General features: G+C 45.3%; 3 protein-coding genes across 5 annotated transcripts; 1 reads left to right on the forward strand and 2 right to left on the reverse strand.

Annotated features, from left to right (window-relative positions):
* Positions 1-357: 357 nt before the first annotated feature.
* Positions 358-6170, reverse strand: C4H11orf52 (chromosome 4 C11orf52 homolog). The gene is made up of 4 exons (XM_057768016.1): positions 5988-6170; positions 2858-2895; positions 1873-1943; positions 358-1312 (listed from the first exon to the last, which is right to left on the reverse strand). The coding sequence occupies exons 1-4, from the start codon at positions 6059-6061 to the stop codon at positions 1064-1066; spliced, it is 432 nt and encodes a 143-aa protein (XP_057623999.1). The 5' UTR covers positions 6062-6170; the 3' UTR covers positions 358-1063.
* Positions 6171-11336: 5166 nt separating this feature from the next.
* Hspb2 (heat shock protein family B (small) member 2) lies at positions 11337-14675 on the reverse strand. Of its 3 annotated transcripts, XM_057768013.1 has the most exons (4): positions 14642-14675; positions 14170-14228; positions 12394-12555; positions 11337-11983 (listed from the first exon to the last, which is right to left on the reverse strand). In XM_057768013.1, exons 3-4 carry the CDS (start codon positions 12485-12487, stop codon positions 11529-11531), a joined length of 549 nt encoding a protein of 182 aa, XP_057623996.1. In that variant the 5' UTR covers positions 12488-12555; positions 14170-14228; positions 14642-14675; the 3' UTR covers positions 11337-11528. The 3 variants fall into 3 exon arrangements, with proteins under 3 accessions (XP_057623996.1, XP_057623997.1, XP_057623995.1); XM_057768014.1 differs by lacking the exon at positions 14642-14675 and having other exon boundaries at positions 11337-11701; positions 14170-14323; XM_057768012.1 differs by lacking the exon at positions 14642-14675 and having other exon boundaries at positions 14170-14319.
* Cryab (crystallin alpha B) lies at positions 13186-16581 on the forward strand. The gene is made up of 3 exons (XM_057768015.1): positions 13186-13669; positions 14717-14839; positions 16227-16581. The coding sequence occupies exons 1-3, from the start codon at positions 13469-13471 to the stop codon at positions 16428-16430; spliced, it is 528 nt and encodes a 175-aa protein (XP_057623998.1). The 5' UTR covers positions 13186-13468; the 3' UTR covers positions 16431-16581.
* Positions 16582-22554: the final 5973 nt, after the last annotated feature.

Raw genomic sequence — 22554 nt, forward strand, 5'->3', positions numbered from 1 at the left:
CAATCCTTGGTCTGCCTACTGTTTTGCAGGCCCCGCCTCCAGTTGACCAAGAACCCGCCCCTACCATTCTGGCCCCGCCTTCTAGCGTCCAGACCACATCCCGTGCCAGCCTCCTCGCTAGGCCCTACGTCTGCATGTTCCCACCCCCGCTCATATGGTCCCACCCACTTTCCGCTTTCAGCCAATGGGAGCTTGCCCTCTGTTCGCCGAGCCGAATCCCAACTGCTGACTAGAGAGTGTGCGGACATCTCCATTGGCTGCACCCTTCCACAATGTGGGCTGGGACACGTTGCAAAACCCGGCCCCAGGAACAATCACTCAGCCCGTTCTTCATACTATTTATTTATTGACCCTAAGGGTTCCTTAGACGAGCGCTAACAGTCCTGCAAGTAAAGTTTCTCCAGGCTGTCTTCTCCTGGCTGTTAGTGTGCGCAATTTGAAGTCCTTGCGGACCGTGGTTGGAGAAGACTTTAGAATCAGTCCCGGTTCCCATCTCTGTGCTAAGGTCTGGAGCCCTTCATCCAGCTACTAGGTTAATTGTCCTCAGCAGTCCCCGGGGCTGTGTGCAAAGGCTCAGAGAGCTCCCCCAGAGCGCTTCCTCTGCGATTTTGGAGTAAAGGTGTGTAAAGGGGATGTGAATAGCCGGAGCATAGTGGTCACATGTCTGTAGTCCCAGCACAGGGGGGTGAGAGAGTGGAATTGATCAGGATTTCAAGGCCATCCTCAGCTGCGCAGCGAATGAACAAAAAAACCAAATATCGTTAAATAGTTCCTACCAGAAATAGCCAAAGTGCATACAGGGTTATTGTTGCATTTGAGAGTTCAAATAATGTTAGGGGTCAAAGGACGACTGTTTTACACACTTAAATATATATATATATTTGGCACTCATCCTGCCTCGCCTTACCACAACTCCACAATAACAGTGGCAAACCAAAAGATTCACCGATGTTCTGGTGTCCTTTGAGATTGAAAAACGGCCAACACCCCTGTTCTCGAAAAACAGTAGACTGTCCCCCACAGAACTGTAAAATTGTGGAAACCAGTACTTCCTTCCAAGGTCTCACACCAGGGTTCCTTGGTTGCTGTCGTACCGAGGTGTGGCCTGAGGGAAGCGAAGAGTGGCGTACTCTGTAGCGGTGTCTACATGCCGGTGTTTCACCTGCTTGCTAGAGTACGGCTGCATCTGGCTGAGCACATGAATGTCCGCATAATGCAAGTGGCTCTCCTCCGATGCGGAGTCTGAACTTTTCTTTTGAGATACAGGCCGGTGTAATACTTGCTCGTACATTGGTCCTGTTGTTCCACAGTCCTGGGGGAAGTCAATAGAATTAAGAGAGGTTCTTGGCTTGGTTTGCCCCTCACCTCCCATGCAGAGTGGATGAGAGGTCCCTTTACTTTGGTCCTTTGGGAGGCCAGGTAACACAGTATGAATTCCCCACACCATACATGTGTATGTATGTGTGTGTGCACACACGCATGTGTAGAGGACAGAAGACAACTTCGGGAGAGGGTCCCTGCATTCCATCTTGCTTGAGACAGGGTCTTTCTTGCTCAGTGCTGCATACGCCAGGCTAGCTGTCTGGAGAATGTCTAGTGATTCCCTTGTCTCTGTTTCCCATCTCCCAGGAGAGAAACGCTGGGATCATAGAAACTTCTGCTGCTGCCTGTGGCTTTTATGTGGGTTCTGGAGATCCGAACTCAGATAGGCAGGCTTGCATGTAAGTGGTTTACCTGCTGAACCATCTTCCCTGACTGACACAGCAATTTCTACAGATGGTTGCAAGGACTCTGTCTGAGGGTGAAAAAACTGAGCCCTGGGATCCCACACCTGAGTGGGTGTGGCCTGAGAGGAGACTGGCCTGTCATTACCTTTGTGCTGTTCTGACACAGCTGCTGCTGTTGCTGCTTCAGTATGCTCAATGTGGGTCTTGCTTGGCTCCCTGTGGGGGAAGAAAGCCAACTTAAACTCATTCTCTCTTCCCCATCTCTACTAAGACTGCCCTCTTCAAATGTCTATTAGATGAACTATTGAAGTGGGCTTCTAGCGAATCTCCCTGACCGCATTCCTCCTTCTTTCACTTCTACTAACCCACACCCAGACTCTTTCCCAGATAGACGACCTGGCCCATTCTCTACCTGGCTGTCCTGTCTTCCATCCTCCTTGCTCAACAGCCAGAGCTCATATTGCGCTAGGCTCTGGGCCATACTCTGGGGAGATAAGGATGAGTAAGCTATTTCCTCTGCCTTGGGAAATCTAAACTGTACCTGGGAACAGGCTACTACAAAAATGATGTATGTGCTCAGTCACACCAGTGGGCCACTTTCAATCAAACCATTTATTTCTCCCCCCAAATTTGCAAGAGCTAACTCCTCTGCCTCTGCTGGCACCCTCTTCTACTGACTTGTGAACTTGACATTATTCCCACGGCATCAGTGCTTTCTCTATATTCTGTTATAGCATGAATAGATAATATTATAATTATGTATTTACATGAATCTGCCTCTCACAGTTGACTTTCAGCTCTTCCAGAGCTGAGACCTTGGAACCTTCCCCTGGGCTTCTCTTCCTCATTGGGAACCCACAGAATGGCTCACCTACAATACAAGAGCTCGATTGTATTTTGTGGACAAATGAAAGCATGAGGAACTAACTCTGCCACTCTGAAGTGATGGGAAAGGCAAAGTCCACAGGTTCAGAGCTAGCCTTGGACCCAATACACTAAAGATTCTTTTTGTTATATCACATCCTTTTGTCTTATCCAATGTCATGTCTCTTTTCTTTGCCTTCTCCAAGGATGTTGGCCTTACTGTCTTCTCTGATTTCCCTTGGCCTCAATACCCTCTCCCCTATTACCTGTTTTATTTTTCTTCTGGAAAGTTGATGGGCAGCTCCTGTGTAGAAAAGCAGATCACCCATGGTCAAGAGTTCTGTATGTTCTGCCCCATCCCAGTTCCTCTGTGGTCTCTCCTTCACAGTCTTGGACGACGTTCTCCCACCACCCCACAGATTCGCTCTGTGCCAGGGTCAGCCTGAAAGTACTTGTAAAGGCTACAACACCTCTTCCAGATGGATGGTTCTGGAAAGTAGAGTGGTAAAACTGACATAACCAAACCCAAAATACAGGTTTAGGCAACCAAGCACTATTGCCAAGGATGTTGCTGGCTTGAAGGCTATTCTGGGATTGTCCATCAAGCTAATCCCAGGAGAGGCTAAGGGAAAGCTGCCAAATTATGGAATATATTCCTGGATCCAGAAACTGAATCTTCAGTGCTATTTTTTGGGGATGGGGTGGAGTGGAGTCTTTGGCAAGCTGGGAGTTCAGGGAGTCCTAGGAACTGTGACAACCAGGGCTATCTAGTCCTGCAAAGCCCTCTTCCAGTAATTGGCTACCCTTCTTGCTGTCCCATCCTTGTTTTTAGTTAACAGAAGTGAGAAATGCTTTGCTTAACCTTTAACGCCCTTTGGAGCACTCCATCTCCAGAACTGGGAACACTGAATTTGGGAGGTGACTCAGCAACCCCACTCCCAGGGTCCTCGTGGAGCCTACGTGTCTACGTGACTGTCAATGACTGATGTCCAGGGAAACAACACTTGTTTCAGGAAACGGGGTGAATAGTTTCAGGCTTACTCTGGGTACCTATTCTTGCTAGTATATTTCCAAATCTCACCAGAGCCCTGTCTGTCTGATTTTGCCTCTCCTCAGGAAGTTTCCTTCTCTTGGAAATGAAAGGGAGAGAGAGAGAGAGACGTGCAGATATCTAAATCATGTTGACTGAATCCCTGTGGGGGGGGGAACCAGGATTTTTCCATACGTGTTTTCTACACTCTCTTTTGGAGTGATTTTCAGTTTTGAGGCAACTTTCCTTAGAACCAGGTAGTTGGTCTTTAGCTACACACTAAGTGGTTTGGCAGAAAACCAGCTTCTGGTCTTTCAGCTTCTTCCTCTACTACTTCGTCTCTTGCCTTGTGTTACAGCTGCCTTGCTAGAGTCGTCAGGTAAGGAACAACACCTTGCCCCTTGTCACTCCTGTTTTCCTACTTGTTTCTGCTTAAGTGGACAGAGAGAATGCTAATTAGAGAATACATGACCATAGTCACCCAACTTTAGTGCACAGAGCCTGTTCCTAAGTTGGATGTTGCGTTGAACCCAGAGTCAACCTGATGGTTGCAGGTGACAGAATGAGTTTGGACTAAAAGAACTTAAATGGGCCATCCTCCACAGGGGTCATAAGAAGAACACTTGGACAAGCCTTTCAGAATGCAAGTGGCGACAAGGATAAAGATCTTTAAACATAAATGTGTACTGTCTGATGTATCACTCTCATATCTTAATACATAACCATGCATAGGTAGAAACTATTTTCAAATAGGAAACTTCCTAAATCATCAATATTGGTGAGTCACTAAATAACTGGTAGATATAGAAAATGGCAAACTAAGCCAGGCGGTGGGGGTGCACACCTTTAATACCAGCACTTGAGAGGCAGAGACAGGAAGATCTCTGTAAGTTCAAGGCCAGCCTGGTCTATAGAGCGAGATCCAGGTCAGCCAAGGCTACACAGAAAACCATGTCTTGAAAAACAAAACAAACAAACAAAAAATTAAATAAGGGCCAGGTTCGGTGGTGCCCGCCTTTAATCCCAATGCTAGGGAGGCAGAGGCAGGGTGATCTCTGTGAGTTCGATTCCACCCTGGTCTATAAAGTGAGTTCCGGGTCTACCATAGAGAAAATTTGCCTCAAAAGTCAAACAAAAAGTAAACAAATATAGACAGAGACCTATTTTTTGTTTGTTTGTTTGTTTGTTTGTTTTGATACAGGATCTCACCATGTAATCATGGCTACCCTAGAACTATCTGTCTCTGCCTCTCAACCTCTGGGATCAAAAGGCATGTACCACCATGCTTAGGCAAATTTCTTTTTATTGCTACCTTCTGCATCTATTACTTCCTGGTACAGAGCACATGCTCAGTAAATATTTGTTTAATAACCAAATAGACAAATGAACTAGCAGGCACAGGACTTGAGTCCAGATTTCTGTCTTCAAATTTTAGATGCTTCCCAATGTACCTCACTTTTCTCTCTACACGTGATGCTCATTTGTAGATAAGTATATTTGAACTCTGCCCCAGACATGGAATAATATAGCTAAAAGGCAGCTGACAGAATCGAACCATATTTGGGAGTTTGTAGTAGTGGTGAACACCCAGAGGGGAAGTTATAAAACCACAAATAATCTATTATTAGGTGTTTTTTGTTGTTATTTTTGTTTTTCATTTTTACTAGCTTTTGCTCTCCAAACAAACCTATGCTGCAGACAATAGGGGCTGTGTATTTTACAAATGTGAGGGCTTAGAGAATTTACAGGCCTGCCTGAGGCCACACAGCAAACAGCATAAAAGCTATATTTCCCATGGACACTCTTCCCACTTCTGCCATTTCAAACAAACATTTGTCCAAATCCTGTTGCTCAATCCATGCTTGCCTCTGTGATTACCTAGCGAGGAAAGTATGGGTTCTGAAGTCGAGCTGACTGGCTTGGAATCTTGTTTTACCTGCTAAGTTCCTAGTCATGTGACAGACATATGAGTTAACTTCTCCGCGCCTCTGCTTCCTGACTGGCTTATGATGGGAGCAACGGTAAGACCACTCACAGAAGGGTTGGGACAGTTAAGCGAGATTATAAGGGAATGCACCTAAAAAGCGGTCAGACGCTCCAATTATTATGATCTGGGAAAGGGAAAAAAGTAGAGCAGGAAAAGGAAAGGAGAGGAGAGAAAATCAAGGCCGGTTCACCAGTCCAGCTAACTCTGCCCTCTACAGAGTGCTGTGTTTTCTAAGCCCGCCTAAGGTACTGCTCTAGGGTTCGAGCCAGGACGTGGCGGGTGGAGGAAGGCACGGTCTCTCCAGGCCCTCTCTGATTCTCAGGGTTTCATATCCACCACCCACCGGAGACGGTCCCCTCCACCTCTCGACCCTACTCACCAGTTTCCCCCACAGCACAGCCTGTTTCCCATGGCGGATGTGTCTCCCAGGAAGCCCAGCTGGTGTTCCGACATAAAGAGGTTTGCGCATTTCCTGGTTCGCTGTTGAGCGAAGCGCAGCAGCTCCCAGGGAGTCGCTGTCAGTGTCAGATTTCAACCTAGTAGGTTGGCCCTTGGAAGCCACCTGGTGGAATCATTCCCAGGTGACTGTTCCCAGCCGGAGGGTAGAAACACACAAGGACTCTAGGTGAGTTATCTCACCTTTGGGATTTGACGCTTCTTTTGATGAAACCGTAAACTTTGAGCTGCAAGCTTCGTTTTAAAAAGAAACCTGAGATACAAAAGGGCTCCGAGTCTCCACAGGAAATGTTTCTCCCTGCATCTCACTGCCTTGGAAATGTATCCTTAACCGAGCACAGGGCCCCCCTCATGTCCGCCCTACCACCTTCAGGTTTGAGTTTTACTGTCAAGGTAGTTGGTACAAGTTTCTTATGTCCACAACAATATGGGTTTGAATCCTAGAGGCTTTTGGAACCTGAAATGGAGGGAAATGGAATGCTCTCTCACGTTCTCACTATTAGAATTAGCGCGCACAAACCTCCTAGCCGTTTACCATCTAGATTTCCAGCACAGTGAAGCATAAGCACCCCGGATGCATTACCTAATCCTCTTTCTGGTATAAACCAGATGGTTCTGTGGTTGGGATGGAGCACTGACTGTCCTCTTCCCAGTTTAGGACTACAAAATCTCCACCTACATCTGGCTGGAGTTTCTGCCTCCAATGACCCAGATCTGGACCCGTTACTCACTGACCGGCATCTATGACACAGCTGAGCGAATTCCCTTAGAAAATACATTTCCAGGTTGGGTATGGTGGTGCATGCCTTTAATCCCAGCATTCAGGAGGCAGAGGAATGGGGATCTCTGTGAGTGTGAAGTTAGATAGTCCACCTAGCAAGGTCCGGGACAGCCAGAAATTCATAGAGATACCCTGTCTCAAATCAACGGTAACGACAAAAAAGGAAAAAAATATGGCTCCAAGAAAATCTTTGGAACCCATAATTCCAATCCTAAACATTTTCTTGGCATCTTAAGTGTTGTCCTGTGGTGTCCATAATCAGCCCTGCACTCCACAGAGTATGTTGGTTTCTGAACTCCTCCCCACCTGAGGAAAAATGGGAATGAGAGTGGTCGCCTTCTACACTCGTGAGTCTTGAATGGGATGTGTATACATACAGTTTTAGTCCAGGGCCTGGCCCATGGAACTCACTCAGTAAGTCTTAGCTATTCTTACTATTATTACTTCTTGTCCTCGGCCACTTATCAGATGGTAAAGCATTTTATTTTACTATCTCGTGTTCCAATCCTTGCACATGCTGCAGGCCATTCTGTATTTTGTTATTAACTATATTCTTTTCGTCCTGTTACCTGCTTCATCTCTCTGGCTCAAAAGCCAGGAGTCATTTCCTGTTACTTATGGGATAGAATTCTCAAAGCCCTTCATAATCTGCTCCGTTGCCAGCCACCTCTTCAGGTAACTTACAGGGGGCCAGAAACTCCACAGGGAAGACAAAAAGCACTTGGGGTCCAAAACCTGATATGCCTTAAGCAGATTAATACAAGCGTGGAGCGATAACATAGACGAATGAGTATTCTATTGAAATCTGACCTGGACAGTCCGCGTCTGGAATAATTTTAGTTGACTTTCAAGCTCTATTGCCAGTGTGTTACAAAAGAAAGTTGTATGTGTCGGGGGTGGTACAGAAAGCGCTACAAGCTGTGGCTGGAAGGATGAAGCACAATTGCAGTGTGTTTGGGGGCGGGAGGAGCTTTAGAAGAAATGAGCCAGCCCTGGTTGTGCCAGCATGCAGGATGCCCTGTGTGACCGAAGTTCTGAGTGAATGTATATTTTGATACGGGCTCAGCCTTTCAAGTATGAATGTTTATGAGCAATTGATCAGTGTGTACAAAAACTAGCAACTTCGACCTCCTCCTCCCCAAAGTTTGCTGATCTTTCCCTGTGCTTTATCTAATAAACATGCTGGGGTACTAGAGAACCTGAACCCGGCCTCATTATATGTTTGTCTGTGCATTTGCTCTTCATTGCCTTGACATCCCTGGCTAGGGTTCCAGGACCCAAGCCTTTTAAGATTCTGTGCCAGCCTGTAGTTGCAGATATTCTGGATATTCTGGGATCTGAGGTAGGAGGGTAAATATATATATATATATATGCATATTTATATATTTACACATATAAATACTTACATATTGTGCAGATATATATGTAAGCATTTATATATGCAAATACTTGTATATACACACATGTAAATATATGTTTGTAAATATATATATGTATATATAAATGTCCAAAAAGAAAAAAGGATAGGTTGTTTGTGAAATTCTAAGTCTCTGCAGCTCAAAATGTCACAGAACTTGATTAATAACTTTTTTTTTTTTTTTTTTTTTTTTTTTTGGTTTTTCGAGACAGGGTTTCTCTGTGGCTTTGGAGCCTGTCCTGGAACTAGCTCTTGTAGACCAGGCTGGTCTCGAACTCGCAGAGATCCACCTGCCTCTGCCTCCCAAGTGCTGGGATTAAAGGCGTGCGCCACCACCGCCCGGCCGATTAATAACTTTTCAAAGAAGGTTTTGTTTTGCTTTTTTTGAGACAGAGTTTCTCGTGTAGCCCTGGCTGTCCTGGAACTTGCTCTCTAGATCAGGCTGGCCTCAAACTCACAGAGATCCACCTGTCTCTGCCTCCCAAGTCCTTGGATTAAAAGTGTGCATCACCACCTTCCAACTACTTTAAAATAATTTTGACGAAGTGGAGGTTTGTATTAAATTAGAGATTTTCAGATGTTTCCTTTTTTCTTTTTTTTTGAGATAGGGTTTCGCTGTAGTTTTAGAGCCTGTCCTGGAACTGGCTCTTGTAGACCAGGCTAGCCTCGAACTCACAGAGATCATTTGCCTCTGCCTCCCGAGTGCTGGGATTAAAGGCATGTGCCACCACCACCCAGCTAAATGTTTCCTTCTTAAAAAGTCTTTTTTTTTTTTTTTTTTTTTTTTTTTTTTTTGACTTAGACAAGCTCAGGGCTGAGTAGGTAGAGTGTGGGCTTAATAAGTGTAAGGCCTTGCTTCCCTCAAACAAGTAGGCCAATAAAGTTCAACTATAAAGGGAATTATGAAACTGCTCTGGCTGAAATCTGAGAATTTGAAAAATCTTATTTTATTATTATTTTCAGGCAGGGTTTCATGAAGTCTAGACAGACCTCAAACTCATGATGTAGCTGAGGATTGACCTTGGATTCCCAGTCTTCCTACTGCCATTTCTGCAGAGCTGGGATTACAGTGTGTGCCACTACATCCAACTTCCATGTACTTCCTTTTTTTATTTAAAGCTTGTATATGTAGTTATAAAAGGTGGCTATTTTTTAGTGTCACGGTGATAGGACTAAAGAGATAATATACCTCCTTTTCCTCAACCACATTTTTTTTAACTTTTTGAATAAAGATAAATGTTATTAATCTCATAGCTGATAATACAAGAACAAGTCAAAAAAACTTTCCCCAAAAGGCTAGAGAGTAAATAAATATCCTAAGTTTTACAGGCCGTGTATATGGTCTTCCTTTTATAACCTTTAAAAATATATGCCAAGTGGTGGTGGCGGCACACAGCTTTAGTCCTAACACTCAGGAAGAAGAGGCAAGAGGATCTCTGTGAATTCAAGGCCAACCTGGTCTACAGAGTGAGTTCCAGGACAGCCAGGGCTGTTACACAGAGAAACCCTGTCTCAAAAAAAAACAAATGTGTGTGTGTGTATGATAAATAGATAAAATACACATACACATGGCCAACCTTGGGGGGAAAAAACTTAGTTTTCTGACCACTGTTATAAAGTATGTGCTTCTTTTGTTAGAGAAATTGTTCTCATCAGACTTATGCTAGGCCTTTCGCATTTTTTCTCATCCAAATGTTAGGTTTACTAAGGGTAGCTAATCAAAGATACCCAGTTCTTATTTATCTCTACAATGCTTATCTCCCACACTTTATTGCTTGACTTGTATGTTACTTGATGAATATTTACTGAGCTAAATGAAGAGGTGAATATAGTCAATGTTGTTTCTCTGAGTTATACTTTCATTGTACCCGTTCATTATGGTGTGCTGGGGCTCCACCAGGAGTCTGTACCTGTCAGGCAAGCACTCTGTCACTGAGCTACACTCCAGGTCTTGCTTTGGTTTGGAAAAGAAAGCGATTTTTAAGCCAATAATCAAATTACTTGAAGAAGGGCTCTTACCTTGGAGTTCCACACATCCCTAAGAGGGGTAGGGATCTCAAAAACTAAGCTAACAAAAAAAAAAACAAAAACAAAAACAAAAACAAACAAACAAAAAGCTGAGCTGACAAATTTGCAAGTGTGTGTATTTTTCTGGTAAGAGGACTGATAGCTTTTCTTGGATTTCAAATGGATTTTTGACCCCTAAGAGTTAAAAAACAACCACATTAATGAAAGAATTTCAGATATCTACCATAACCTGGAGTACGTACGTACGTATGTATGTATAAGAATGAGAGAAAGGAATTCTTTAGGACACCTCTCAGATCATACACACCCACGTTCTCTTGATTGTGAAGAGTATAGCACAGCCTCTCTCAACCAGCCGACATTTTTGAATACACCGCACTCCCAGCACTAAAATTGCCTTCAGCCTTCCTGACCACTGCCGCGGCAGGATGACAGTGGAAGCTGTCCTGAGTCTTAGATCAGGACAGCGTTCTGTGCTTCCTCTCTACAGGTTATTACAAAATCAGAGATGGGCCTCCCCTGTACTCAAGAGGGGAAGGCTGTGGGTTCAGGGATAGTGGTGGATTAACGTGTCTGTACGCCCACACATGCACACATATGTACACCCTTCCCTCACCCACAGACCTTTCAGGACAAAGCCATTGATACAGGAAAGCAAAACATTCACTCTAGAGCTTTAGGAAACTCTCCCCAGCCAAAAAACGTTTTCCTAACCCCTACCCAAAAAGGCCAGACAGCCTGGAGACCCTTGTTTTTGTGTCTCTAATCACCGGCTCAGACAGTGCCCTCTGGGCTGTTTGGATGGCCTAACCCTCTCCCTCCCAGGATCATTCTCTCTTTTGTTGCATTGTGAGAAAATTATGGCTAGGAATTTGATCTGGAGCCAGTGTCAGCTTCCGGGGGTGACCTCAGCATCCAAGTGTGAGCTTAGGACGCTGAGAAGATGGGCACATTTCACAGTGGAAATTGCTCCCTATGACCTTCCAATCCGTTCGCGGTTCGGTCTTCCAGGCTACAGAACAGGAGCAGCACAAACAAGACCCCAAGGTTTGGGTTTATTCAGCTCCACCCAGAACTAAATCAAAGGCTATGATACATCAAAGAACCAAACCATACACTGTGGACCATACTCCTATCCCTTCCCCTGAGGATGCTGCTACCTCTGGGGTGGTGGACTTCTGGAATCCCCGTGAGACGTAGACAGGAGATTCACTGGGTGCTGGCTCTCCCGCGGGCAGTCAGGACTCGACTCTGGCTCCTTCTTCCTCTTCCTCCTGGTCAGGAGGCGCAGGGAGCAGAGAGATGTAGACCTCATTGACTTCCGTGTCCAAATGCCGGCCACCCCGAGGCGCCTCCAAGTTAAGGATGCCATCATGGGAGAGGGCAGCTCGGACCCGCCAGGGATCCACATCTGCTGGCAGGACATAGGTGCGACAGAACTCTCGGGACACGAAGCCGTGTCGATCCAGACGCTGGGGGTGCCGAGCCGACACCTCCAGCAGGTTGTCCACAGTCCTCACGGTCACCTCGTCTGGGGTAAAGTGGCTCACATCAAGAAATGCCTGGAACTTGCCCTCGCTGAGCCTGAGCTCTGAGGCCCCTGCCCTAGTGCCCTCCCCAGCTCTGGCGGCCCTAGGCCGAACATAGTAGCCATGGTAGAGGGTAGGGGTCAGGATTTCTTCTGGAAGGAGACCTGGGGGTACAGAGAGAGAAAGCAAGAGGCAGGATGAGGGAGGGTGCAGTGTGCACAGGGCTGAAAGGCGAGATCAGGAGATGTGGGCCTGGGAAGAACAGGTGGGGAAGCTGCTGAAGAGGGTCTGGGAAAGGAAATGAGATGGCAATGGGGGAAACAAGCAGGGATCGGGAGGACAGAAGCGAAACCCGAAAGTATGCAGCTTGCAAGACCCGGATACCCAAAGCCCTGCGGGTCTAAAGCCTATCTTGAGGTCTGTAGCTAGAGGAGAGCCTTGGCTTGAGGGGGGAATCTGGGGTGGGAGATGACCCAGGAGTTCACTTAAGCCCCAGGTAGGGTGGAGGCCAGTGAAACTGGGCGGTGAGCCCGGAATTTCAGGAGGTGGGGGTGGGAAGCATCTGGGCCCATACCTTCTCCGAAGCGCTGCTCACTCAGGCGGCTGGGGTTGGCAAATTCGTACTCGGCAGTGGCTGGGTGGGCATGTGGCACTGTGCGGCCAGACATGACTGAGGTTGCGACTGGCAGCCTTGATCCCAAGTGCAGCCCCAACAAGATCGCCGCGACCCCTTTAGCTGGAGGGAGAGCCAGGACTCAGTCAGAGTGGGGGCGGGGTCTACACCGAAAATAGTGCAATGCCTCTGGGGGAGGGCCAGGAGCCTGGGCCCAGAGTGCAATGAGGGTGTGACCAGCACAACCTGGACCCCCTAAGTCCCCTCTTCTGCACACCCTTCAGCTGTCGCAGAGGCCTGGGAGGACAGCTGGTGGGTCCTGGTCCTGGAGTGAGTTGGGAAAAGAAATTGGTGCCCTGCCTGAGGGTTTGGGCCTTCACAAACTACATTTCCCTATCACCTTTTGTCCTTCTCAATGGTAGACACCGTGCACACCACATCGCATCAAAGATGCAAGATGCATTTTCTGTCTCTTTAATTTCAGAGTATTCTGAACCCAGGTCGACTCAGGGTTCCAATCAGATAACCTGGGACTGACTGACATGTTCGTGGTCACTGCTCTCCTCTAGGGCACCACAAAGAGTTAATGTCTCTGGGGCCCGACCTAGGAAGATTCCAGTTCCTGCCCAGGCTCAAGATAGTTGCTGGCTCAACTCCCCTGGCATGCAAGCCTGGGGAGGAGGAGGGGCACGCCACCAGCTGCTTGAGATTCCTGACCCTGTCCTTGCTCCAGAGAACAAGGATGGGGGTGGGTGTCCCTGGGAGTGGACAGAGAGCTAGTGAAACAAGACCGTGACAAGTCACCGGCCAGCTCAGCCGCGTTTGTGTTTCTCTTTTCTTAGCTCAGTGAGTACTGGGTATGTGTCACCCTGCCAAATCCTGTCACAAGTCTCCATGAACTGGCGGTGAGCTGGGATAATAAAACCCCTGACATCACCATTCCAGAAGCTTCACAAGACTGCATATATAAGGGGCTGGCTGTAGCTGCAGCTGAAGGAGTTGACCAGTCAACTGAGACCACATTCTTCTAGCCACCATGGACATCGCCATCCACCACCCCTGGATCCGGCGCCCCTTCTTCCCTTTCCACTCCCCCAGCCGCCTCTTTGACCAGTTCTTCGGGGAGCATCTGTTGGAGTCTGACCTCTTCTCAACAGCCACTTCTCTGAGCCCCTTCTACCTTCGGCCACCCTCTTTCCTTCGGGCACCCAGCTGGATTGACACTGGACTCTCAGAGGTGAGTCTGCCCCTGTGCCAGGGCAGGAGCACCCTTCCTGGAACCTCCTGAACATTTACTTCTTTGTTTATTTCCCTTTTTGTGGCTGCCTAAGTCATCTCAGGCACGTGTGTGTGCAAAGGTACGGAGAGATGAGGTCACTGTTTTCCTCTTCCCTCAGGCAGCTGTTTCTATTTGATGTTGCTCTGTTTCCTGCTACACTTTTCTGTGCACGGTGAAGCTCATCTTCTGTCCCCTAACGATGAAGCAGGGTGTCCCTTTCTGGCTTTATTCATAATGATTTGCATTAAGAGCTGCTTCAGCTCCTTTACTTATCTTCCTAATAACCAGGTCCTGGCATATTTTGTCATCTGCAATCATAGAGCTTGGAGAGAAACCCACTCATTCTGAACTTTCCATGCCCCCTGGAAGGAGCTGAAAACACCAATCACTATATTCTACCTCTCTTTTCCTTTGCCTCTGATTTTCTGGGTTTCTCAGAGCTGAGAGAGTGTACTCACCTCACTCCATGGCTTATGAGGAATGGATGCATGTCTGCTCCAGGAAGCCCCGACTTGTCCTAACAGGGTGGGAAAAGGGTTGAACAGATAAGATTAACAGTAGCTCTCACAGATAACACTCTGGTTTAAAAATATTCCGGGGTGAGGAAACAGGAGCTGAGTGGGCAAGGGCTTTGGAAGGACAGGACCAGCAGAACATTCCAGATTGAGTGGGAAGGAAACTTGGCAGGGAGCTGAACAAAAAAAAAGGGGGCCTTTGTCTTTTACACAAATGACAAAGCCAGCATTGGGTAGAGAGGCAGCAGAAGCCATGCCCCCTAGTGACCTATCTTCTTCCCTGTGCCTCTAAGTAAAGTTTGGGACTGATGACCAAGAGGTGTCCCTTGTAGAACACTATGGTGGCTCACATGCATCGGAGTCATTCAGAAAGGGATTTTTTTTTTCTTTAGCAGTAAAGAGGAAGATGAATTACCTGGACAGGAGTCTTCTCCAATTTACTAAATATTCTGCCATCTTTTCTCCTCCCTTCCCCCCACTGTCCTTCTAGATGCGGATGGAGAAGGACAGGTTCTCTGTCAACCTGGACGTGAAGCACTTCTCCCCCGAGGAACTGAAAGTCAAGGTGCTGGGAGACGTGATTGAAGTTCACGGCAAGCACGAGGAGCGCCAGGTGTGTAGACGGGTCTGTTGCTTTTGTGGATGCGCCGAGTGCGCATTGGATGCCAGGCACTGCCACCAGTCTCCGAGACTGGCAGAATTCCAGGCCCCCAGCAGAAGGGACTAGAGCAGGAGCTGCAAATCAGTTGGCTAGGAAGCTAAATTAGGGGTAGAGCTATTGTTATTGCTATGGTTTTGCTGAGCGAAGGGTCCCTTAGTGTTTGTTTTGGTTGCCTTGTTGTCCGGTGACATGGAAATATCAGAAGACTTCAAAATTCTCAACCCTCAGGTACACCTGAGCCAATTAAATATGAAGTTTTAGGAATATAACTCAGGCATCAACATTTTACAAAAATCTCCTTGGGTAATTTCAGTCTGTAATCAAAACTGGCAACCACTGATTTAGGTGCAGTGTGTTGTACATGATGGTTATTGTCCATAACGATATTAACTACAGGGTTGAAGGCATTTCGAACTTGTGACTTTTAGATGTTCAGGATTCCATGGCTCTTCTTCTGCTCATTTTAATGCTAAACCCCATGGTTTGTCCACATTTTGGAGCTTCAGGCTTCTGGCTATAAGGAAGTCAGTGAATTGAGATTTGTTTGGGTGGATTCTTGCAATTCAGAAGGTGTAAGGGTTAAGTCAACAATTCCTCTTGCATTTTAGCAATTCTTTTTCTTGGCTTCCTGAAAAGGTGTTATGATTGCTTCTTAAATATGGATAACTCAGTCAGGCATGGTGGTGCACATCTTTAATCCCAGGATTTAGGAAGCAGAGTTAGGCGGATCTCTGAGTTCAAGACCAGCCTAGTCTATAGAGCTAGTTCTGGGACAGCTACACAGAGAAATCCTACTTATCTCAAAAAACAAATCAAAATTAATAACTCAGAACCTGTGCGTCATTAGTGTATCTTAATGTCCTCAGACTGTTTCAGTTTTGTTCATATAATTTAAGACTGGATCACCAGTCTTATAGAATCACCTTATGTAATATCAGTGATCCCATGGGTTAGGAATATCCCGAGACATTCCTGAGGAACTGGGACAACTTATGGGCTTCCTCAAGGATATAGATCCTCAGTTCCAAAGGACAACCAACACAGATTCATTCCTTTGTGGCTAGTGCCCCTAAGTGTAATATCTGGGCAGTTTTATTCTAGGCTTAAACCGGGATGAACAGCCCTTGACTTTGCTATCTGTATATTTGCTGCAGTGTTGGAGATGAAGTTCAGGGCCTTTCACCACCAGACTATATCCCCAACTCCAGATATTTCTTTTGTCCTTATGATGTCAGGGACATTTGTTCTCACCTAAGGGAAGGGAATGTCTGAGTTTGGGCCAAGTGACGGTGTTTCCCATTCTTATTTCTCTGCTTCTTTTTTCCTTCTCTTGGACTAGGATGAGCACGGCTTCATCTCTAGGGAGTTCCACAGGAAGTACCGGATTCCGGCTGATGTGGATCCTCTCAGCATTACTTCATCCCTGTCATCTGATGGGGTCCTCACTGTGAATGGACCAAGGAAACAGGCCTCTGGCCCTGAGCGTACCATTCCTATCACCCGCGAAGAGAAGCCTGCTGTCACTGCAGCCCCTAAGAAGTAGACTCCCTTTCTCTCACCACATTTTTTAAAACAAGGAAGTTTCCTATCAATGAATGAAAATCTGTGACGAGTGCTGAAGCTTATTAATGCTAAGGGCCGGCCCAGATTATTAAGCTAATAAAATACCATTCAGCAATAGATTTGTCTCGTGTGTACATATTCCGTGTGCTTTAAATACATCTACAAATGTCACGGATTCAATTTTCATCCTGTGATTCAGGAGACTCCAAGGACGTTCGGGTCAGAAGGACTGGCAGCACTTCCTAGTGGTACAAACCCAGGAGAGTGAGCACTTTCCCTGGTCTTCTGATCCTGTCCATCACACTCTGTACCGTTAGGGCAGAGTTGTAAGGGGGTAGATTAGGGAGGACAAACAAAACAACAACAACAGCAACAACAACAAAAACCCCAAAAGAAGAACAAGTGATGGCCTGGCAAAGTCCAAGGATTATCAGTTCCTCTAGAGAGAGAAACTCTGGCTAACCACACATAAAAGACTCTAGTGCATCTCTGAAATTAATTACCTCACCAGGGAGACATGGTGACCTTAGCGTGACTTGACAAGAGTTGTCAGTAAATAGGACATGGGTGGTAATCATTAAATAAACCTCTTAGGGGCAAAGTATTTACAACCCTGCCTCCCTCCACTTTGGCTTTTTTTAAAAAAAGATACTTTATTTAAATTCATTTGATGTGCATTGGTGTGAAGGTGTCAGATTCCCTGGAACTGGACCATTCTTAGCTACCATGTGGGCACTGGGAGTTGGACCCGGGGTCTGTGGAAGAGCAGCCAGTGTTCTTAACTGCTAAGTCATCTTTCCAGGCCCCCCGACTTTTATTTTTTATTTTTTGGCTTTTTCAAAACAGGGTTTCTCTGTGTAGCCCTAGATCTCCTGTAACTCACTTTGTAGACCAGGCTAGCCTCAAACTCAGAGATCTGCCTACCTATGTCTCCAGCATGCAGGTATTAAAAGGCATGAGACACCATGTACACAGTCAAGTTTCAAGTCTCTAGGGGTTAAAAGTGATACTTTGCTAAAAATAAATAAATAAAAAATAAAAAAACAGATGAACAAAAAAACCCAATAATAACAAAAAACCCCACACCTCCCATCAATCTAATAATCTGACATAGCATGATCTACTCAGAAAACCCTCTTCTTTAAAGTCATATTCAATTTCTGTGTCTGTACAGCAATCAGTATTGGCTGCATGCAGAAATGCTATTATTTCTTTTTGGTCTAGCCAATGGCAAGATTTGTTCCAGTGTTCATTATGTCCTTCCAAGCCATGTGCACCTTGCAACAGAGACCAAGCTCAGTCACAGCTGATGCAAATAAAGCAGAGAAATTCCTTTTGTCTTCAGTGATTGGCTTGAAAGGGTCTGACTCGATTATAGTAAAAGAGACAGTAAGGAGGTCTACTTGAAATGCTCCCAGGAACTGTTTTTAAACTATGAAAGAGTGCCGAGGGGCTAGCTCAGTGGTAGTGTTCTTGTTTAGTGTGTGTGATGGTGTGATGTCCTAGTTCCCATCCTTTTGACAAAATAAAAATTTTGCAAAAATAAAAACAGAATACTAAGAAGAGTTGAGACGCAGGAAAGGTGGAGGTAGGAGGTGTTTGTGTGTCTGTGTGTGTTTGGGGGTGGGGAGGGAGGGAGGGAGGAGTCTCTGGGAAGAATGTTTACTTCAAATGTAGAAGAAATCTTGAAGATGGTTACTGTAAAATTATCTCTGTATATGTGCGTGCATTAGCGTATGTGTGAGTGTGTGTGTGTGTGTGTGTAGATCAGAGGTTGATGGTGTTGTCTCAGTTGTTCTACACGTAATTTTTGCTTGTGTATGTGTCTGTGTGTTCATATGAACATTTGTGTAGATAAATGAGGGTATGTGTATGCCATGGTGCGTGTGTGTCAGTCAGAGATAAATCTCAGGTCCTTGCTGTCTGCCTTGTTTGAGATGAGTTCCTTCCTTTTTCCACTGTGTGCTCCAGGCTGGCTAGCCTTCTGGCTTCCTGGCATTCTCCTGTCTCTGCCTCCATGTTTACTATGGGACCTCCAGGATCGTGCATGTGTCCTGTGCTTGCCTTTACGTGGGTTCTGAGCATTAGAACTCAGGTTGTGCACATCAAATGCTTTACCCACGGATCACTGAACTGTCTTCCCAGCCTAAACCTGGTCTTTCTTGGACCAACGCCTCTCACCGAACCTTTAACTCAGACAGTAGTCTGGACTGGCTGGCCAGCAAGTGCCAGGGATATTTCTTTCTCCTCCTCTCCAGTGTGGAGAAGTACAATGCTGTCTTTTTAATATTTTTTTAAGGAAGGTTAGTGAAGCAAACACTTTACTGAATAAGCCCTTGACTAAAATTTTAAGACAGAATTGCTGATTCTACTTACATATGACTTACTAATTTAAATTGTGGAGTGTACTCTCAATAATACATCCATAGACCTGAATATCTATCCCTAAAGTCAATTTTAGATTTTACTAAGTAAGATCTTATATCCCTCAGCTCTAGGTAACCATGTGCCCTATTTTTACTGATTTGTTTATTTTGGATACTTCCTAAAAATGTAATCTGTACTATATGACCCTTTGTGACTAGATTATATTTATTTTAAATTTTAGATAGATAGATAGATAGATAGATAGATAGATAGATAGATAAAAAGGATAATTTGTTGTTGCTGTGGTTTGTTTGTTTTTTGAGACAGGGTTTTGCTGTAGTTTTAGAGCCTGTCCTGGAACTAGCTCTTGTAGACCAGGCTGGCCTTGAACTCACAGAAATCTGCCTGCCTCTGCCTCCTAAGTGCTGGGATTAAAGGCATGCGCCACCACAACCTGGCATTGCTGTGGTTTTTGTGACAGGGTTTCTCTGTGTAGTCCTGGCCATCCTAGAACTTGCTCTTAGACTTGGCTGCCCTCAACTCAGAAAGAAACCTGCCTCTGCTTCTGCCTCGTGAGTGCTGGGGTTAAAGGCGTGTGTCACCACACATGGTTGAGATTTTAAATATAGTTTATTTTATATGTCTGTTTACCTAAATATATGTCTTCTAGGCACCACATGTACACAGTGCCCATGGAGGCCAGAAAAGGGTACTGGATCCTCTGGGGCTGGTCTTACAGACAACTGGGAGCTGCAAAGTGGGTGCTGGGAATTGAACCTGGGCTCTCTGGAAGAGCAGCCAGTGCTCTTAATGGTTGAGACACCTCTCCAGCTCCTAGCTTTTTTTTTAACCTGACATAACATTTTCAAGGTTTAGCCATGCTGTTGCCTACATTTTATTTTTTCCTTTTAATGATAAATAAATTTTACTGAATAAATATAACATATTTTATTCATCCTTCATCAGCTGCTGGATTTTTTTTTATTCAACATACATTATTTATCCAGCATCAGTTGCTGTTTCTACTATTCAATTATGGATATTGCTGCCATTAACATATAGTTATTATTTTATAATTGTTTCTAATTTCTTGTGGCATAAATGTAAGTGGAATTTCTGGTCATAGGATTACTCTACATTAACTTTTTAAAAACTGTGTGTGTGTTCAAGCACACACAAGTTTTTTTGAAAATACACTTAGCTCTCTGAGGAACTGCCAATTCTTTTCCACAGCACCTGTACGATTCTACATTTTTACTGGCAGTGTATGCAAGTTCTAATTTCTCCATTTCTGCACCAGTACTTACTTTTTCTTTTCTTTTTTTTGGGCCTTTTTCCTTTCTTTCTTCTCTTTCTTTCTTTCTTTCTTTCTTTCTTTCTTTCTTTCTTTCTTATCTTTGAGACAGGGTTTCTCTGTGTAGCCCTAGCTGTCCTGGAACTTGTTCTGTAGACCAAGTTGGTCTCGAACTCACAGAGATCCTCCTGCCTCTCACCCCCCCCCCCGCCCCAAGTGCTGGGATTAAAGGGAAGATATGTGCCACCACCCCCTGGTGCTTTTTCTGTTTGTTATAATTATATAATGAGGTGTCCGGCAGTTCATAACTGCATTTGTTTTGGTTTTCATGCTGGAGGTAGAGCCAAAGGCAGGTTAAGCACTCACTTTAATTCTGAGCTGTAACCCTGTCTCTTACTCATTCTCAATGGTTCAGAAGCTGGCAAGGTGAGCATGGGAGGAGCATGACTTTAGGAAGAGAAGAGATGGAGTGCTCGGGTATTTTGGTCCGACTGGAGAGCTAGGCGTATGAAAGGAGTATGGGAAAAGAAGCAATGGAAAGGGCTCCACCAATGCTTTGGAATTTACCTGGAAGGCAACAGAGCCAATGAGGGAACGAAATCAAGCAAGTGGAACAACAACCTAGTATTTTCACGTTTACTACAATGAAATACAGAGATGGAGGAGTAGACAGGAAATGGGAAGTGGGGGCATCAGAAAGGATTTCGGGAAACTGAAGTTGGGAATGTGACAAAGGCAATACAGATGTCAAAGACACGAACGCAGATTACAGGGACATACAATGAACAGGGCGTGGATCTATCTGGATGGGAAAGAAAACCCTAAAAACAATTCCTTACTCTGTATTTTTGACAATAGCATGGTGGGATTGTACAAAATATTAAAAATTAGAAAGTGATTAAGATATATAAAGAGCTATGAAACTCACCAAGATACATGTGAGGGGGAACTTTTCAAGACATAGCATTATGAATCGTTTAGATATGTAGTATCTTTGGGAGTTCAAATGAAGACATTCAGAAAGCAGCTGAGTATTTACATGTACGCTCTCGGGACACATTTGGGATGGAAGCATACATTGAGAATCTGGGAGTGGGTCAGTGAGATGGCTCAGTGGGAAAAGGTGCTTGTTGCCCAGCATGAGGACCTGAGTCCTGTCCCTGAGACCCACCTGGTGGAAGAAGAAACCAACTCCCACAGAAGTACACTGTGGCACACATTTGTGTGAAAACACACACACAATAAATGTAATTAAAAATTACGATAGAAATCTGTAAGTATGTTATATCAATTAAAGGCAGCGTGGTTGATAGCTATCACCTGGGAGTAGCACAAAGAGTGGAAAAAGGACAAACAAGAGAATGGTTGGGAAGGAAACCTTAAAGGACCTATGGAGAAAGGTCGGCTCATAAAACAACCCAAGAAGCAGAGAAATGGGAGGAAACAGCTTGCCACAGAGTTGTGGAAACCAAGAGAATGATGGCTAGGAAACAGACGAGTGGTCACCGGAAGCTTAGGAGCCTGCTAACACAAAAGGGGGGCCTTAGAAACGGGGATCCAGGGATGTGACTGGAGGAAGAGATAGAGCTGAAGGGCTCGGATTGCCATTGGCAATGCTGCTCTAGCTTAACGGGAAGACAGCTTAAAAGGACATGGAGGGGGAGACCAGTGATGGCAGCAAGAGGCCAAATGCAGAGTAAGAAAGTCAGGTGACAATCAGCCAGATGCCACTGGGTTTGAGAGAACCTCCACTTTCATGGATACAGTTTCAGGGCACCCTAGGTCAAGAGAAAGATTATTGACAAGAAAGGAAAGGAATTTCCTTATACTCATAAATGTCAAGTACAGCAAAAATCTGGAATAAGTGTTATGCTTGCCCAAGAGAATTTAAACACATTCCGGTTGATATGCTGAGCAAGATGAGGGGCTGCGATCACACCTGATACTGGACCCTGCTCTCCAGACTCTGACCAACGTCACATTAGAACGGACGTAAAAGTTGCAAAGTTAGAGACAGAACTGTCATTTACAAAGATATAATCTGACAAAACAAAGACACGAACACCAGGAAAACAGAGTTCAACGGAGTCTGCAAGATAAAAATCTATGTATAAAGTTCTCCATTCCTGTGTTGCTAGGAACATCCCCAAAGTCAGTCAGACACAGCCTGTCCTCACTGAGTAAACCCTGCTCAGGACTATGAGAAGAAAAACAACTTCCCTAGTACAGAGAATATTAAATGTATTGACTGTATTTTGGAACATATCTCAGGAGTACAGTTTCATCTCAATAATTTCTGTGTCTATCCAAAAAATAATAAGGGAGAGACAGCCAGTTAACTCCTCCGAGAGCAACGAGCGTTCTCAATTCCTCCCTTTTAGATCACCCCACTAGTGGCCTACACTCACAGTTGTTTGATGAGACCTGGGATTAAAGGCATGTG

The sequence above is a fragment of the Chionomys nivalis genome, chromosome 4, assembly GCF_950005125.1.
Source record: "Chionomys nivalis chromosome 4, mChiNiv1.1, whole genome shotgun sequence".
In the NCBI taxonomy this organism is placed as follows: Eukaryota; Metazoa; Chordata; class Mammalia; order Rodentia; family Cricetidae; genus Chionomys; species Chionomys nivalis.

What these genes read in the sequence shown, in the direction of transcription:
- C4H11orf52 (XM_057768016.1), bottom strand. Translation starts at nt 6,061, where the DNA reads ATGTCGGAACACCAGCTGGGCTTCCTGGGAGACACATCCGCCATGGGA. An exon ending in CTGTGCTGTGGGGGAAACTG is followed by an intron (nt 2,896 to 5,987) that starts GTGAGTAGGGTC and finishes TTTTCTACACAG; the next exon opens with GAGCTGCCCATCAACTTTCC. An exon ending in TGTGTCAGAACAGCACAAAG is followed by an intron (nt 1,313 to 1,872) that starts GTAATGACAGGC and finishes GACTTCCCCCAG; the next exon opens with GACTGTGGAACAACAGGACC.
- Hspb2 (XM_057768013.1), bottom strand. Translation starts at nt 12,487, where the DNA reads ATGTCTGGCCGCACAGTGCCACATGCCCACCCAGCCACTGCCGAGTAC. An exon ending in TGAGCAGCGCTTCGGAGAAG is followed by an intron (nt 11,984 to 12,393) that starts GTATGGGCCCAG and finishes CTGTACCCCCAG; the next exon opens with GTCTCCTTCCAGAAGAAATC.
- Cryab (XM_057768015.1), top strand. Translation starts at nt 13,469, where the DNA reads ATGGACATCGCCATCCACCACCCCTGGATCCGGCGCCCCTTCTTCCCT. An exon ending in TTGACACTGGACTCTCAGAG is followed by an intron (nt 13,670 to 14,716) that starts GTGAGTCTGCCC and finishes CTGTCCTTCTAG; the next exon opens with ATGCGGATGGAGAAGGACAG. An exon ending in GCAAGCACGAGGAGCGCCAG is followed by an intron (nt 14,840 to 16,226) that starts GTGTGTAGACGG and finishes CTCTTGGACTAG; the next exon opens with GATGAGCACGGCTTCATCTC.